The sequence below is a fragment of the Cucurbita pepo genome, chromosome 15 (genome assembly GCF_057944985.1).
Source record: "Cucurbita pepo subsp. pepo isolate OVF chromosome 15, ASM5794498v1, whole genome shotgun sequence".
NCBI classification, from domain to species: Eukaryota; Viridiplantae; Streptophyta; class Magnoliopsida; order Cucurbitales; family Cucurbitaceae; genus Cucurbita; species Cucurbita pepo.
This window is the reverse complement of record NC_141812.1, coordinates 3352751-3371161: the sequence shown is the minus strand read 5'-3', so window position 1 is coordinate 3371161 and position 18411 is coordinate 3352751. Positions and strand designations below refer to the sequence as shown.

The window sequence follows — 18411 nt, the reverse complement described above, 5'->3', positions numbered from 1 at the left end:
AGGTTGAGCAAGGTTGAGCAGCTTCATGCAAAATTGGATGTCATGTCTCTTGACGTCTCTTGACGTAACAATGGTTGTTATTCAACTTGTACAAATAGTCATAAACACCAATGAATACAGTACCTAAAATTATCAATTAGTCTTTGAGTACTTCAACTCAGAGGTATTAAGGCTCCCTTTATTTGGGATTCAATTGTTCAAAATAGGCCGAAAGAAGAATCCTACTCTCTCTTCACTCATACAAACACCTTCTACCTCCACTTACCAGAGACCCATAACTCGATAGCAGATTTGGGCCCGTAACAATTTGGTATTAGAGCCATCAGTTAGGGGTGAATTTGTACAAGAACAACTTACCAAACTCTTCAATTTACTCTTATCCGAAGAGTAGGCAATTGGCCTATAATGAGAAGGCTGAGCAACTTCATGTCAAATTGGATGCCATGCTCTTGAGTTGGAATACACAAAGAAGGTCTGACTTCAAGTGCTCAAAGTCAAGCAAAAACAAGGAGAAGGGATTTCTAGGACAACCATTTCTAAAAATTTTGGAGTTTTGGAGGAAACTTGATCGTACTAAAATTTTGACTTTCCTTGCTTCAATGGGCTAGAAGACCCTTTAGGTTGGATTAGCCTAAACACTTTTTTCCGACATCAATCAGACACCTAAGGTAGAAAGGTGAGCTTAGCCTCTTATCACTTAGAGGGAATTGCTCAGCTATGGTATTTACAAATGGTACAAGATATTCCGGATCCCACCTAGATAGCGTTTGTCCACCAATGCGACTTACGGTTTGAACTTTCCATCTAAAGCAATAAATTAGGGGAGCTCACCAAGCTAAAACAAACGAGTTTAGGAAATAGTACGAAAACAAATTCGAAGTGATGGTTTTAAGAGCTAGAATGTTAACTCAAAATCAAAAGATTCAGTTATATCTCAGCAGATTGCAAGAGTCTGTATCAGTTGAGGTGGAGCTCTACCAGCCATAGGACCTAGTAACCGCAATGAGTATGTCTTGCTTGTACGAAAGGAAAATATATCCCAGGGCCACCACCAGTGGAGACAACAAACATAATTCACCAATTGTAGATTTACACACCAATCATTCCATTTTTTGATGAATGAAGTTTTCCCGTTTCTTATTTAAACAATATATATCTTAGGATGTAGAGAAACAGAAAAATCTTTGACATAGAAAAAGTGCCAATGAAATTGTCTCCCATTTAAAAAAAAAAACCATCAGACATGCATACATGTATGCATACAAGAAGCAATAAACATTTAGTTTCTATACACAAAAGGCAGAGATTGATAAAGCACTTCATGAGGAAGGTCGTCGCTAGATCAAATTGTCATGTGGACCTTTTCAAAGAATCAATCTGCAATCTAATAGCCTATGCTTCCACCAAAACTAAGGTGTGAGGATGCACAAATACCTAAGAACAACTCGAGAAGTATCAATCTGATTAACTAGAACTTCGGTCCTAAAATCAAGGGTCATTTTCAATTTATTCCATTAATCTGTTCAACTAGAAATTTGTTCATCCTTTCTAGTTAGTTTAGATTTAAAAATGGTACATACATTTTAAATTTTGTACAAATTTATGATGTCGTTTTTTTTTAATTTATTTATTTGATGCAAATAGCCTGTTGCACATATATATTTTATATGCTTTGAACGTAGAGAAGGGTTCAGGGAAGACAAAAAAAAAAAAAAAAAAAAAAAAAAAAAAAAAAAAAACAGAACCCATGTAAACTAACCTGACTTCAACAGGAAACTTGTCTAGGAGTATTGGAGAACAATTTGGATAATTTGTAGGAACAAGTAACCGTAGAGGCTGAATTGGAGACTGCAAAATAATCATACACGGGTAAGAAAACAGATAATCACGCAGACAATGAAGAACCTGATATGTAAGAAATCTGCCCACCATTTGTGCGGACATGTACTGGGATTTTAAGCTGGGACTGAGAGCCACAGCACTAAAAGAACACTTGACAATTGTTCCTTCGCTCCCATCAGCAGCAGCTGCTAAAGCACTTGGATCAACTACTTCATCACTGATTACAACCACCGTGTCGATAAGACGTTGGTTTATTTCCCTTATTTCTTCCAGTAGAACATGATTGGCCTGCAACAGGTAAATATATATATATATATATATATATATATATATATATATATATATATATATATATATATATATATTATTCAAATAGCAAAGCAAGTGATTGATAAAACTAAAGTGGGCCTATACAAGTTCGAAACAGACAATATTGAGTTGATATTCTAACATAAAGATTGATGAGAAAATTGCAAGCCAAAAGGAAACTTTAAATTTTAAACTAGGTGGAAATTTTAATCACACTGCCTATTCTATCTGCTATCTGCTATCATCTATAATACATTATAAATTTGTTTAGTTGCTTTCATATTCAAGTCTCTATCGTACAAATATAATGTATCAAGCCAATAACACGGACAATCTAAGAACACGAATACTATAGCTTGAAATTAATTTTTCTCCATCTCCAAGACATTGAACCATCAAATAAATAAACAAAAAGGAAAAAAATTGAAATTTGAATTCAGGGGGCTAAAATAATGCTGATGCCCTTTTAAAAAAAATAAAAACCACTTCTTTAAATATGCTAATATTTAACAAAAATGTACGTGACTAATACCACCCTCCACCCTAACCCCCACCAGAAAGCAAAAAAAGCAAAAATCAAAGAACGAGAAAAAGTATATCAAGTTCAAATGTCCAAGTAGGTTATGAAGTTAGTTAGAATATTGAACGACATCCAATAAAACAATATAAATTCCTAATGAAATTGGAATTATATGTAAAACGGTGAAGCATGTGTGATCTCTAAATGTAGTTAGATACCTAAAGATGAGGGTCATCTGTTCTTCAACTTGTGGCATCTCTTAACAATATCTATCTATACTTAAAAAGAAAATTATTTTACCCACATAGAAAATACAATATGTAAAAGTTGTTATTACCTCAACCCTGGACCTTTTGGCCCTAGATGTTGCAGTTGACTCGAGATCGGATGTCTCTGCACCAGTAAACGGTTTAAAAACATCGTTTATGCTTCCAGCTGATGATACAACATTTAAGGGCATTGCACTTGTGTAGCGTCTCATCTTTTTTGTTCCATTTGATCCATCATGTGAAACAAAATTTCTTGCTTGCAGCCGACATTTTGTCATGGCAACCAGATCCTCCCCGACTGCAGCTCTTGACCCATTGCCAGGGGCCGAGCCTGCTACCCTATCAATCATACTAACAACTGATCCAATGCCATTGACAGAGGCACTCAAAGCTTTAGGCGACATTGATTTAACCTGAAAACCATAATAAGGTTACCAATGTTATAAACAATCAAGAAGAATAGGTAACAACTTAAGCCAGAAACAACTAAAAGCACTCAAGGTTTTGACTAACAGCTTTAATTAGGCGCTCAAGAGGCTGCTCTGCAGCACTTGATTTTCCGGAAACAGTTGGTAATGCATTGGCATAAGCGCCATCTGTACCACTAAACTCAGCAAGTAATGGGGAGGCAGATATCCCGGGGGTACCAATGGCAAGAGACTGGACTTGTGTCCCAGACACACTAGTTTGTTGTCCAGTATTCCCAGCATTTGTAAGTGCTGAGACACCAGAAGTGGGTTTTTCAGAATCACCCGGCATTGGAGATGGAGCCACAGGCGTTGAAGGAGATAGTACAACTAAAGGGGAGCTTGCAGATTGCAAAGGTGGAACTTTGGTAATGGATGAAAGCAGATTTTGTTGGTCGACCTGTGAAGAATTTTGAGCAACTTGAGGGGATGCAGTCTGAAAGATTTGGGGTGAAATTGGTAATGAAGTTCCTGGTTTCATCTGCTGCTGATGGGTATAACCTGAGCGGTGAGCCGCTGGGAGATGTTGAAACATCCCTGGCTTTGTAGCAAGCCCCTGTCTCATCTCGATTTGATTAAGGTGTGACAATTGGTGTGCCTGCATTTGTGCAGGTAACTGCGGCTTTCCTTGCTGGTGTAGCTGCGACTGTTGCTGATGTAATTGTGGTTGCTGTTGCTGTTGCTGGTGCTGCAGCATCTGCTGCTGCTTTAGCTGCTGCATCTGTCTCTGCTGCATTTGTTGTTTCAGCTGTTGTTGCGGATCCTGTTTTAGATGTTGATGTTGAAGCATGTTATGATTTGTTTGAAGAGAACCGATGTTTGGCTGCAGAGTGTTCACCCCATTTTGTGATGGCAAAGAATTATTGTTTGCCCTTTGGGAACTGTTTGCAGGATTCTGTTGCAAAGACCCAGAAGCAACCTGCTGAAACGAGCTCAGTGAATTTCCTTGTCCTGATTCCAAACTCGAACCAGGCTGCATTGGGATCGTCATGTTTTGTTGTGCTGCTGATCCTGAAAAAGTTGGAAGAGAATTATGCTGCATATTGTTCATATTGTTCTGCTGCACCGGAGCCACAGAACCTTGCATGTTCGCAGAATGTAGTTGGGGATTGATTTGATTGTCAGGAGACTGTAATGGAGTCATCTGTGATTGTGACTGCTGTATAGATTGCATGTGAGAGGCAGGAAGCTGTCCTGGCTGCAGTGTAGATACTGGATTCCTTGGCCTATTAGAATTTAAAAAACTAACAATCTGCTTCTCATAGTGGCCTATCTTATCTTTCAATCCAATTACGATATTACTTTTTGAAATCTGTAAGAATGCTATAAGGCGTTCCAAGATTAACTTAAATGTCTTTAGCTTATTTAGCTGCTCTGACTTCGGTTGCTGTGGAAGATTTTCCAACTGCACAATAAAATATCAAATTAGACAACATCAGTGCATAACAATAAGGGGAATAAGGGGAATGAGAAAAACTACAATGCGGGTGAAGGAAAGGGCATTAAACAGCTGAAGTGGTAAAAAAATTGCAATGCTCGAAGATATGAACAAAAGGTGATAGATCAATGGATTCACTCAACGAGGATTCAGCTTCTTCCGCAATTAATAATATCAAAAAGTCAAATGCCCTAGGATATAGATGCAGAATCACATACCTGATTCACTTTTGGAAGAATTTTCTGATACATTTCTTTCAGTTCAAAAAAGTACAACTCCTTCATAGCTTTAATCTACAAAAAGGAGGAGAAAGCAGTTAAACAAAAATTTTAAACGGATTCTAAATTCTACAAAGAGAAAAAGACAATTGCTAAAGCAAGTAGAACAAAGAATCCTCCTTGACAAAAAATAAAAGAAAAAGAAAGTTGCATCCTACGTTAAAGTGCCTTATGTAGAGACTCTATCTTCCAATTAATCAAACAGGAGCCACCCTCCTATATCAGACCTTTTGACAAAAGATACCTAAGAAACTCAATACTCTAACACTTGGGCGCCTCAAAATACATAAATAAGTAATTAGGAAAGTTAGGGAGTAACAAAGAAAGCAGTAGAATCCCACCTCCTTTGAGCTATGTTTCTAAAGGCTTTAGATGCAATTCTCTCCAGATGCAGCTAAAACATCACACTTGGACTTCAAAGCAGCTGGATGCCTAAATAATCAACGGCCAAAGCCCAAACAACTACTTTAAAACCAAAGTCCTCAGCCACACTGCTGACTTTTTAATCAATACAATCTTCACCAATGCAATCAATTAATACCCACAAACATGGATCTAGTCCCATTCACTTAGGCCCGAATATCTTTTCAAAGATATAAATGAATTGAAGAGATTGTGGATCTTCCCTACTCAAACATTGAGAAAACAAGAGTATCGTCATCAACGATATGAATGTTACTGAACCCTTTCTCAAGGAGGCAACTAAAGCAACTGGCCACTATCACAATACCGCAATTTAGAACCTACGCCTTTACTGTCCAGAACAGCAAGGGGGAAATCCCAATCCATCCTTCTGTTCCTTCTCAAAATTCATTAACATTTTAAAAATTAAACCCCCTTTTCTCTCATTTTTATTGGAAAGGCCTTGTTAGTACCAACCAACAGAAATAGCCTAAAGGCATGAGATGAGACTTGCTCATGCCAAAGGTGGGAGATCAAACATAATGTCTCCAGTCTAGGTTTGTAGAAATAGAGTTCTACATAAGGATTTGCATAAAGCAACCCAATTAAAAGGAATTCAAAGGAATTTTATTGCTGGTAAAGATCTCTCTCTCCTAAAAAAGCAAAGATGAGTTATAGCTGCATAGAACACTCTAACCTTGACTTTAAATCAACAGCCAGAAAAAACTTCAAAGAGCCACTTGTCTACAATCTTCGAAAATTGACACACACCAGACTAAACCAAACCTTCGGTAATCAAATTTCCAAATCTTCAAAGCAAAAGAGAAGTGCCCAGAGAATGAAGAGATGGAACAAGAACTCTTCGCTTTTAAGCTTTTATGCTTTAGAAGAGAGGAATACAGATGACCTTGGGATCATTTGCCAAGTTTATTCAGTTGATTTTGCTTTGATTGTTCTCGAAGCTCAAGGAAGTTTCTTTTACACCATGTAAAGGAATGTTATCGAAAAAGTCAATTTTTTCTATGAAGGGGTGAATGCACCTGAAAGGTTTCAAAAAAAGATAGCCAAACATGACTTTAATATCTAGTTGGTGCATACTTTGAAGGAAGGATCAGGAATATCCGACCCATCTTTTATTTCCCTGTCCATTTCATAATGTTTGCATTTTCTCATTCATATTTTTTGTTTCTTGAGTAAGCTAAACCTAATCCATACGTTGTATTGCTGTGTGATCATTAGCAAAGAAGAAAAGGAAAAGTGTGGTGAATGAATGCAATCAGAGCTCTACTTCAAACTTTGAGGCTTGAAAGAAGCAACAAGCCCACAATTCTACTAACCAGCTTTGGTTGGCCAATAGCATTGGAGCATGTGGAAAAGTAAAGGAACTTAGGACATTGATATTCTAACAATTTTCTATAAACCAAATGTTGTAGAATCAAATGCACATTCTAGGACTAGACTAGCAGAGATAATATTGATGTCCTAGGACTAAACTAGTTGAGATGCACAGCAAGGCCAAAACACTTAGATATTGACAAAAATCATGTTCTTGGTATTCACTCAGACTATTTTTTACTCCCTTTATAATTGACTCAAATTGAAGTGTCTTTTATAAACTCCTCACGGAAGAACTACAACTTGTTGGTAACTTTTCACCATGCCAATGAATATCCCGAATGCCTATATCTTATCATATCTTACTATTTTCCTTTTTTTTTTTAAATTAAAAGTCAAGCTTTCATCGAGCAAAAGAAAAGAATAAACCGAAAATATTAAAATAATAATAATAATAATAAATAAACTCCATGAGGGCTTCAGTCAAGCAAAATAAGACCTTAGGGATAATTACAAAATTCTTTATAGACCGAAACTCAAAGAGACGCATGAAATCTAGAAAGAGACCAAAGCCTGCTACCCTTTTCCTGAAAGGTTGATGGGTAAGAAACTCCTCCAACATGGAACTGAGACTCCATGGCTGACAACGCCTTGAAGAATCTGCACCAAAGAGATCTAGCAAACTAACACGTCTGTAGAAGGTGATCGAAATGACCTTATACCACAAACTGTCAGTCTCACAGAAAAGTGCGACAACCACTTAGCTAGCAAGGTCTTGCTACATCCCACAAATTCCCAGTACCCAATCCCCCAACCATGCAAGGACTCTTCCTTACCTCCACACCTTCCCATAGAAAGTTACATATGACCTCTCAGAGTACTAATAAGGACCCTAAATAAGGATAAAATGCAAGTGGGGATTCCACTTAAGACAGACTAGATCAAGGTGAGTCTCCCTCGCTTAGAGAAAATCTTTTCCTAAGAGGAATATCGTCTGAATCTCTTCCACCACTGGGTCCATAAAATAGCACTTCTAAGGTTATGACCAAGGGGGAGACACAAGTGAGATGAAGTGAATAGCCCCACCTCACAGCCCATTAATTATATTTTGTAAAAATGTGATATTTAAATATACATGACTACAACACAACAAAATATATATATTTGGATGAATTGAAAAAGAACAATATGCAGATTAATTAACTTTTACAAAATGAATGAACATAAGTTAATACCTGTTTCTAAACAATTTAGATGTTGAAAATATACGAAGTTAACTTGATGATTTGTTAAATCTTACCATAAAAAGTTATAATTTATACAATTTTAAACTGAATTATCGAAGATTGCAAATAGTACCTCCTCTACTAATATTGCAAATTGAATGAACTTCCTTTTGAATCTCTAAAGAGTAAAGAAAAACTCATTGAAGAGAGATGAAGTGTTAGCTAAGCACCTTCTGATAAATCTCCTCTTGCCAATCTCCACCATTGGCTTGTCCTGTCTGAGCCGTGGAATCTAAAGATGCTACATAAATGAAATAAAGGTCAGTGGATATGGAAAATGAGAGCCGAGGGGATGTAACTGAACTGCAGCATAGAGATAGAGAGCTCCATAGTAATAAGAAACTCAGCCTTCGTTGATAACAGTAAAAGAAAATAGAGAATTGGGGCCACAGTAGAAGGCCCAACAGACGGGGGGAATAAAAAGGCATTGATCACGTCTTCCTCAACTGTAGGATTATTACTGAGGGTTAGTCTTATACAGTTGGATTATTTAACTTATCCTTGTGCCTTCCCGATTATATAGAAGACTAGTTATATGAAGTGCTTATATGTTGGTGGTTGAAAGGAAAAGTGGAATTATTTAGAAGTGTGAAGTTAGCTCCTGATAGCTTTTTTAGACAGAAACCAAGAAAGTTTTCACAACAAAAGAAATCTATAGATGCTTTCTGAACAACAAAGTACATGCCCTCGCATTACGGTGCCTTTCACAAATCATTGTCTAATAATCACATTTATTCTTTATCTAAACCACCTTGATAGTGGACACTGGGGCCAGTGAAAAAACAATACATGGCCAAGAGAGAATAAGTTTCAACCACGGTGGCCACATCCTTGTAGTTTAAAATCTTACAAGTTTCATTGGCAAACAAAATCAGGGTCAGGCAATTAAGCTTGCACAAGCGAGCACAAATATTGATGGATACAACAACAACAATAATCACTGTTTTCTCCCCATTTAGATTTGGAAGGTTTTCTTGTAATAGCTCCTCGGAATCCATTCACGCCAACCTCAAGGTTGATTTACAATTTCTTATTATGAAAAGAAGGGTAATAGAAGGAAAAACAAAACTCAGTAAAATATTCCTAGATACAGAAATAAGTTTTCAGCTGAAAAGAGATGGAAATAAAGAACATAATAAACATGAAATTCTGAGCTGCATAATAATTTTTTAGAACTGTATTGATTGTATCACTGTTGTGTCTCTCCTAATTTTTCAAGAAAATCATGTTTTATCGTATTTGTGTCACATGTTTACATCCATGCTTCATGCACAAAAATGCTGAAGGTAGACCAAAAGGATATAATAGAAAGAGGCATGCTGCAATCCACACTTATCACAAAAAAATTGACGAAGAATGATAATGTTAGCATCAAAAATTCAAAATGCAAGGTTCTAAATTTAGCAAGAAAACATACTCGATGATGTCTCTGGAAGAGCTCTTTGTGAATGATACAACTGCTTTTGCTGATCCATTACATTTTGTGATTGAAGCAGGGAGCTTGGTGCTTGACCTCCAACTTGAAGCCTTTGTTGGAGATCATGTGACATGGCATTTGGCTGCTGTTGCTGCTGCTGATGTAGAGGTACCTGTTGTTGGACTTGGGTGGACTGCAATGGAATCTGTGACATCAACTGTTGGGATGACTGAAGTTGCCCTTGCGGACCTTGTGCTGACAATAAATTTGATGCATTTTGTGGAGGTTGCTGCTGCATATGAACCTTGTTCTGTTGCAGCATATGCATTGGGTGCTGATCTGATTGCATGTTTGAGTTACCTGACTGAGTTCCATGCATTTGTTGTTGCTGTAGTGCAGAAACATTACTTTGAGGTCCTAACTGCTGTTGCTGCTGCAAATTTGAAAGGTTGTTTTGCTGAGCCATTAACTGCTGCTGCTGCGATGGTGGAGACTGCATATTTGATAGATTGCTCTGCTGCCCATGCGACCTAGATTGCTGAGGCAGGTGTTGCTGCATGTCCCCAACACTGTTTTGCTGCCCAATTAATGGATTTTGCTGCATGTTTGAAGAATTTGGTTGCTGACTAATTAGCTGTTGTTGCTGCTGTGAAGGCAAGCTAGTCTGCTGTGACATTGTAGACTGTGGATGCATGACAGCATGTTGCTGGGACTGTGGCTGCTGCCTAAGAACTGGCTGTTGAGGTTGCTGAAGCATGGATTGAGTGGGCTGTTGAATGGAAGATTGTTGGTTTTGTTGAAGATTAGACAGAGAAGGTTGCATCATAGAAGGTTGCATAGCAGATTGCTGAGATGATTGCAGTTGATTTGGTTGCATTAGATTCTGTTGTTGTTGTGGGATGTGAGATTGCATACGTTGTTGTGGTATACTTCCCTGCTGAAACTTCTTATTCATCATCTGCTGCTGCAACTGTTGTTGATGAAAAAGAAACTGCTGTTGCTGGGTTTGTGCCTGCTGCTGTTGCTGTTGAGTAACTACTTGTCTTCCTTGTACTGGCCTCTGAGAGTTGGTAAATACATTGGAAGGAACCCCTTGACCCATAGCATTTCCAACAGAATTCTGTGGAATTCCAGATACATTTTGCATGCTTGGATTCTGGCCAACCATGTTTGGCATTGAAGATGAAGCTAATCCAGAGACAGGAGGTACTGCAGAAGGTAAGCTGGATGAACTCTGAGAAACAATATTATTTTGGATATTCTGGGAGAGTAGTTGCTGGCGTGACTGAGGCTGATTAGAAGACTGAGGAACAGAAATTGATTGCCCTTGATTTAGAACTTGGGGCTGCATGCTTTGTGATGCTGTTTAAGATAAAATACACAACATCGAGTCAAATAAAACGCCATATGTTAATTGAGAAATTGTTACAATATCCAAGAACAGAGACTCTTTAAGAAATTCATTCACAAATTGACTTCAACATGTTATTAAAATTTTCATCATGTACACAACATAGTGGCAGATTGTCTGATGATCACTTACCAGAATCCAGAGGCTTATTGCTAGGCACCATAGGATTGGATGGTAATGAAGTTCCCATAGGGGTCTGAGATTTTGTTTCCATAGTAAGCATCTTCAGAGATATTTTCCTTAGGTAATCTGACTGAAACAGAGTTTCAAAATAGAGTCGGTGAGAGTACTCAAGAGATCGCTAAAACACTGCTAAGGACAAGAATACATAGCTAAATCTAGGTACCAAATCAAGTTGGAATCTTATTGCTATTAGCATATGGGCTAAACGTAAATGAGAATATGTTTATTCATACAATCTTTGATTTAAACTACAACAAAGTGAGTAAGAAATACCTGGCTGGTAGCGGCAGTATAAATCTTTTCCTCAAACCTTACAGCAATTTTTTTCAGCTCACTCAATCCCTCATGACCAGAAACAGGAAGGTGTCTCTTCAATGTCTCCATTCTAACACAAAATAACAGGAAAACATAATGTCTAACTAATTTATCAAACACAAAAGCATGGAAAGCTGTTCTTGAAAGGAAAACTACAGTAGCAATCCATGTCCATGACTCAAAATATTAGATACTTCAAAGGGAATGTATTTAGGGCGGTCAAGAAAAATTCAACAAGATCCATTCTGCGACAAATAGCCTATGCTTCTTATGCTTAAAGAAGGGGATATTACCTGAAGAAACAAATAGGAACCTCCCCCACTAAACCTAACCTACTATATCTTCAATCCAGAGATTCGAAAATCTATGGGGGCAATTTTAACGAACTACGTTCTGGGAACAGTTCGCATCTATAAGTTATATACACAAAATCCGAGAAAATGTTCTATATTTCCAAAGTTTTGCTGCTCACAGTAACTAAACCTAAACCAATGAACACGAAACAAAAAAGCTATAAAAAAACTCAAACGCGTTCCTCAAATAAGAAATAATAAGAGTAGGGCATGATGCAATAAACGTTTAAGAAAAACCGTACATTTTGTTGACAATTCGTTGCCGAGAATCGGGCTGCAATTGAGACCTCCAATCCCCGGCTTCGATTCCGGGTTCTCCACCTTGTGTAGGTCTCCAATTATTAGTATCCATTCAAAAGTTTCCAAACAACCTACGAGAAGAGAATTTGTCGAGATCCCACTAACAAAAAGTGGGGGTGAGCTCAATAAATGCCAGAAATCGAGCAGAAATCGAGCAGAAATCGAGCAGAATCGACTCGGAAATTGTTTGAACACTGATTACAGGAAACCAGGAGTTTAATTCAGATATGTATCGGGAAATTGAGAAAATCGAGGCGATTTCAAAGAAGATAACGATCGAAGGCTTGTTAATCACTCGCCATTCAAGAGGAGGTTTTCGTGTGTGTTCTATGTGGATCGAGGAGCGTCCTCTCGTGGAGAATTGAAGACAAAAGCAAGAAATAAATACCCTGTTCTTGTCTTCTTCGTGAACCCTTGTTCAATGTTTTTCTTCTGTAGCAAAATAGGTTACGGAAGTTTTTGGTTTAGAATATCTCCGTATATATAGTGTTTCAAAATAGAATGTTTCGAATATCTTCCTATTTTATATAATTAACTTATTTTTAATAATTTTATTATATTATTTAATTTTAAATAATTTTCAAATTAATTTTGATAAACAAGTATTTAATTATAATAATTTTACTTAATTTAAAATAAAATAAATTAAGAGAATATTATTAAATTTTTTATATAAATAAATTATTCTTGTTACTTAGTTTTGGCACTTCTTTTGGCCAAACTGCATACTCTAGTGCACCCCTCGAGGTAAGGTTCACAAGTCAACCACGACATTCTTCTTTGTGGCACCAACCCTTGTGGAAACGGAGTCTAAGTTGCTGCTAACTGACTTACTGGAAATAAATGTGCTTCAGAGCAAATATAAAAATTATTCAACTTGTCATAGTTGTGGGTGAGGTTGACGCTTACGATACCCTTTCTTCAAGATTGGTTAGGGACACTTACCAGACAAACTATGTACTTCCCTTGTGATGGTTGCGGGTGAGGCTACCTCTTCCACACCTTTCTCCTATGGCTAGTGATACTCAACAGATAGACCATGGACTCTTTAGAGGGCACCCGCCCCAATCATAGCCACTTTAGTCTCAACTTGCATATTTTTTGAATCACCCAAATTGGTGCATGTTGCGGGTGGGTTCGTCAACCCAGCCACATCATTTCCTTGTAATGACCACATCCCTTACCAAAGCAAAAGTCGTTTTTTTTTTTTTTTTTTTCAACAGATCTTTCCTTTGTTGGCACTACACTTCAGCAACTCTTGACTTGACCATTTTCATGTGGCGATTGCTGCATTGACCTTCACTGGATTTTTACCATGGCTTCATTCTTCTTTGCCTTCATTTTCGGTCTGATGCTCTCTTTTTTAGTTGATACTGGTCTTGACAATTCTTGTGAAACCACCCATCTTAGGCATGAGGTAGTTGCTCAAGGAATACACTTGTGCTCGCTCCTTGGAGCACTTCTACGAGGTGAGCATGAAGGGAATGAACTCTTCATCCACGTAGCGGAAGTATTGAGAACCGTTTCGAAATTTATTAAGAATTCAAACAAAAGCAATAAATTCGAGTATAAGAACTCTACATTTGTAGAAACCCTAGCTTGCAAGACTTCTTGAAGTAATTCAACCATGCAAACGCTCTTCCACATTCCACAAGATCTTTCTTGCTATGACTCGAACACAAGGCCGAGGCTCCAAGGCTTGTGGTAGCCTATTGAAAGAAAATCTCAAAGGAAATGGAGAAGAGAAAGAGTTTCGAGAATTCTCTGTAGATTAATTTATAGGGACTCTTGGAGAATCTTTGCCAAATAATATATTTGCATATTTAATATATTAGAATATAATACCTTGTACAAATCATATTTAGATATTATAAAATATCTTAATATATATTTAATTAATTTGAATTTCATTCAAATTTCAAATATATTTTTATTTAATGTATCAAATACATTAATTTATTTAATATTTAATTATATCAGATACAATAAATATACTTTTTCTTCTTAATATATTTAGTATATTAAATATTAATTTGAACCCTTCTCATTAATATATTTTTTCTCTATTTATATTTAACTTATTTAATATATTAAATATTAATTTGAAACTTTTAAATTAAATATATTATATTTATTTAATATATCTAATATATTAAATATTAATTTGACATTTCAAATTAAAATTATTTTCTCTTTGATATTTAATATATATCAATTTGAACACTTCAAATGAAGAAAGTTGAACCTTTTAGCATTACTATGACCTAGCAAGGGACCTATAAATTATAAGCTCCAATTATACAAAATTAATTAATTAAACTTTTAGTTCCTTAACTATAGGTCACCCCACTATAGACCTAGAGTTGCACTCTTATGCATGGTAGGACAAGTTATGTTCATTGATATAATTATTACAAGCAAATTGATCTTTCACGAGTTGTTCATAATTACAGCTGGGTCAAAAGTTCGTTTTACCCCTATAATTACATCTTTCACTTAAGTACTATTGGTTCTCTAATGAACACTTTGTCTATGATCGAATCATAAACTAAGTCCCTTTTGGGCCAATGAGAGGGTGGGGCCCATTGTTCAAGTCTGGAAATCAGTACTTAACAGAACAACTCATATTGTCATGATATTATGTTCCAACTCCCTATTTGGTCAAGTCCCCAAAATAGTAGGCATATTGAATCTCACCCATGTAAATTGAAGGACAAGCCCTCACAGGCACGAGGTTATAACTCACTCAGGATTAAGATCGAGTCGCATATGATCATCATGTGAAATATTAATCTTCTTAATTAACGGATTTATGACGAGAGATTAAATATTTCTTAGTCTAGTCTTATACAAACTCATTGTATAGGATACCCCCACTTACATGTCTCCAAATGAATGATTTGGATCAAATCATTTCTAACTATTACAAAGTGGGTCATATCAATAGTGTTACCAGGATAAGACACCGACACCTAACCTTATCCATATACTATAGACTCTTTAAGTTATTACTTGAACACGATCTTGTATGTCAACCACATACGGTTCAAGATTACATTAATAACCTTGAATTTCATACCATGGATAACAATTAAATTACAAATAAAATAATATAAATTATTATTAAAAATTAAATAATTAATTACGAGGCTTTAGGGCATAAATCTCAACAGAGCAATCTATTATCTCCGACTCACCTCCACTTAACTCGCGTACCTCATTTGGAGCAATGTCATCCCCCTTAAGGACTTGTTTGGTGCTCAATCTGGCACTTGACCTGTACATGTCTCACTTTACCCCTGACTTCTTTTATTGGAGCCACTGATATTATTCCTTTAAAGTGAATGGTTCTTCTTAAGGCACCCCAACCTAGTATCCCTTCTAATTCTCTATTGCCTAGATTTGAACCCTAAGTCCTTGACAAATGAGCTTATTTTATGCTTACCGACGGATAGAACTCCCCTTGTTGATGTGTCAGCTACGACACTCTTGAGCTTGGGGGAGTCTTGACTTCAACTCACAAATGACTTGTCGACATCGACACTCTTGACGCACTTGTGATATCTTCATGCAACCCTCAAGCTCATTTCTCTCGCTATCTTGTCTGACTAGACACACAAAATGTGGCTCTGATACCAACTGTCACGATCATATATTTTCAACTGTGTGGCGTTGTAATCTTGATACGCTCACGATAAACTTGAAGAAAATTCAAGCCTCATATTCATTTTTTGCTTGCCTTTTTGACTTTATTAGACCTTAGGTGAGGTTCGTCTTCGTTAACAAAACACAACTAATGCGCAATCCAAGTTTGTTCGGCCACCCGCGCTACCTGTGCATGCATGTTTAATCGTCTACGACTCTAGAGACTTGCCTATACACTAGGTCAAGACATCCAGCTCGACTTTACCTCTACTCTAGGCCAAGATCTCTCGTAAGCAACATGACATCTCATCATCATCTAGGTTCCCATCGAATGATCCATGCATTGGTATACCATCCCATGTCTTGGGACAGCTTGGCCGTCATGGTTTGTTTGGACATATCAACCGGACTGACCCACGTGTTATTTATCTCATCGGGACATCCTGAACATCTATCCATCTGGGTTCTATCAAGGCATTAGACTTTCCTATGTCCATGTTAAATCATTTACGGAATCAGTTCCTGATAGCAAGTGCACAATTCAACCTCTGATACATGAGTTGTGGCGCAATGTCGGTATACTCCTGTCGTCTAACACTGCCCTTAAAATACCCATTTCAAAGAAAGATACCCGACACACTCGTTTCGTAGCGTTCGCTCACGTTGTGACACATGTATGTAACACAAGGTAGCTCCCTTAGGCCACAGGGACCGGGACGGGTGGAAAGTTGAACCATGCCTTCCCCTAAGGTACATTTTTTTTAGGTATTTTCAATTTTCCCGAAGAAGATATGATTTTGGGGAACGGTCATACAACTCCATGAAACATTTGTCTAGTGTCTAATCGACACCAAATTTGGTAAGCATTCATATTTCATATGGTCGGGCTTAACTTCAAACCTCCATACTTGAATTCCTCTAGAACCCCGATGGCCTACCTGACCCTTTATTAAGCGTATCTTTGTCTCTCTTGTCTACTCATTCCCTCCATCTTGCTTAGACCTTATCCTGGCTTTCATGCACACTTTAAATGGTGTGTTGGATGATGTAACATTCTCCTCAGCCACATCTTGGCACTTGTCTATCTCAGTCCTTGCTTGGCCAATTGGGTGTCACTTCCATATCACCACCTTACTTGTTTGCACATGAGGGTCACAACCTACTCTTTTCATGGTATAGTTGTAATATCGATCACCTAACATGAACTTAAAAGAGCCCGTATGCAAGCCGACTATCAACTTGGAGGAGTCGGGATCACTCGACATTCATGTGCAAGCAGCTTGGACAGCTTGAGCTCGACCATGGGCTAGGGGGGCTGGAGACGTATCTACGTTTGATGCCTAGAGGGTTGGCAATCATGGGCTAGGGGGGCTGAAGCTTTGTCTAGGTTTGGAGTTTGGGCTAGTGGTTGAAATGGGTTGTTGGGCATCATTCACATGAGCCTTTCTTTTCCAACAAGCACGACCACCATGTTTTGATGGTAGATTTATGGTATTTTGTGATTAGGATATGGTCACGATATTCCACTATCTCGATAAACTAATTCCTAGTTCTTTTTTAAAAAAGGATTTTCTTTATTACAAGAAAAAGAAAGGATCGGAACAAACTACTTAACTAGTCCATCAACTTATACGACTGTCAGTACTGCTTTTAGCTCGATTCTTTAGGGTCAGACCCGTCTTCTTCCCCAAAATAATAATAAGGAGAAGAAAAAAAAGCATCATTTAATGGACCTAAGAAATTATTATGAAAGAACTTTACATATGATTTTGAAAGTTTTTGAATTTAGGTCATTAATTTCTCAAAAGGAAAAAATGGTAATCATTATTTAACAACTCATTTTAATAAGCATGTCATTAATGGAAGAAAAAAAAAGAACTTTATAATTATTCAAACATATTATTGCATGAACAGCTTCACAAATGTCAAAGTTGTAGCAATTAATTAAGCCATTAGGTTATGTTTGATTTTAATCATTAGATATGAGACGAACAAAAATTGGACCAAATGATTCGAACTAAACTCGATTTGTTTGAAATTGAGGTACATAGTGATGCATTGTTTGGAAAGGACCAAACTAATCAAAGAAGTGTCGAATTGGTTAGATGGGGTAGAAAACAAGTAAGAGAAATGTTGAACGTGCAAGTTGGATCTTGCGTGAACTAGGTTAGATAGTGAACATGCGCAAGTCAGACGTGTAGTTGGGCATATGATTAGTGCGAGGGTTTCAACATTGGTAGGTTAGGAGCGTTTCTTGGGTTTAGGCCAAACGAGTATGGGCATTAAGATGCATGATGATGAGATGACTTAATAGGATGGTATTACATATTAAGATGATGTGCATGTATCATGACGATGAGTTTTCTAAGACTCAACCCTAATTGATGTTAATGATAATGAACATGCATGTTACCTATGGTAATGTGTGAATGAAGTACAAGATTGTGTCATAAAAATGATTTAAGGAAGAAAACTATAGAGAAATCATTCATTGGCATTCTTCGACCTCTTCCTAGTAGATAGGGAACTACTTGCACCTTTTTCTGTAGAGTGCCAATAATGGTCGATGACTATAAACATATGCAATCTCTATGGTAGCGGGAGTCTCAACTACCTGAAAAATTTAATGCGCATGTAAAAA

At 37.2% G+C, this 18411-nt stretch overlaps 1 protein-coding gene across 4 annotated transcripts in view; it reads right to left on the bottom strand.

Annotated features, from left to right (window-relative positions):
- LOC111811208 (mediator of RNA polymerase II transcription subunit 15a) overlaps window positions 1–12586 on the bottom strand; it is a 14192-nt gene extending 1606 nt beyond the window's left edge. The window contains exons 1-11 of one of the 4 annotated variants that reach the window (XR_002817513.2): window positions 12068–12586; window positions 11431–11542; window positions 11107–11227; window positions 9564–10925; window positions 8317–8387; window positions 5064–5138; window positions 3454–4812; window positions 3009–3353; window positions 1930–2130; window positions 1760–1848; window positions 1–123 (exon numbers count right to left, since the gene is read on the bottom strand). The exon at window positions 1–123 is cut by the window's left edge and continues 45 nt beyond it. Coding sequence is in view for 2 of the 4 variants with exons in the window: in XM_087117907.1 (XP_086974033.1) it covers window positions 1–21; window positions 1760–1848; window positions 1930–2130; window positions 3009–3353; window positions 3454–4812; window positions 5064–5138; window positions 8317–8387; window positions 9564–10925; window positions 11107–11227; window positions 11431–11542; window positions 12068–12177 (3866 nt within the window). In the remaining 2 variants the exon portion in view is untranslated. The remainder of the gene's footprint in view (window positions 124–1759; window positions 1849–1929; window positions 2131–3008; window positions 3354–3453; window positions 4813–5063; window positions 5139–8316; window positions 8388–9563; window positions 10926–11106; window positions 11228–11430; window positions 11543–12067) is intronic. The other 3 variants (XR_002817514.2, XM_087117907.1, XM_023697962.2) reach the window with 3 other exon arrangements.
- Window positions 12587–18411: the final 5825 nt, after the last annotated feature.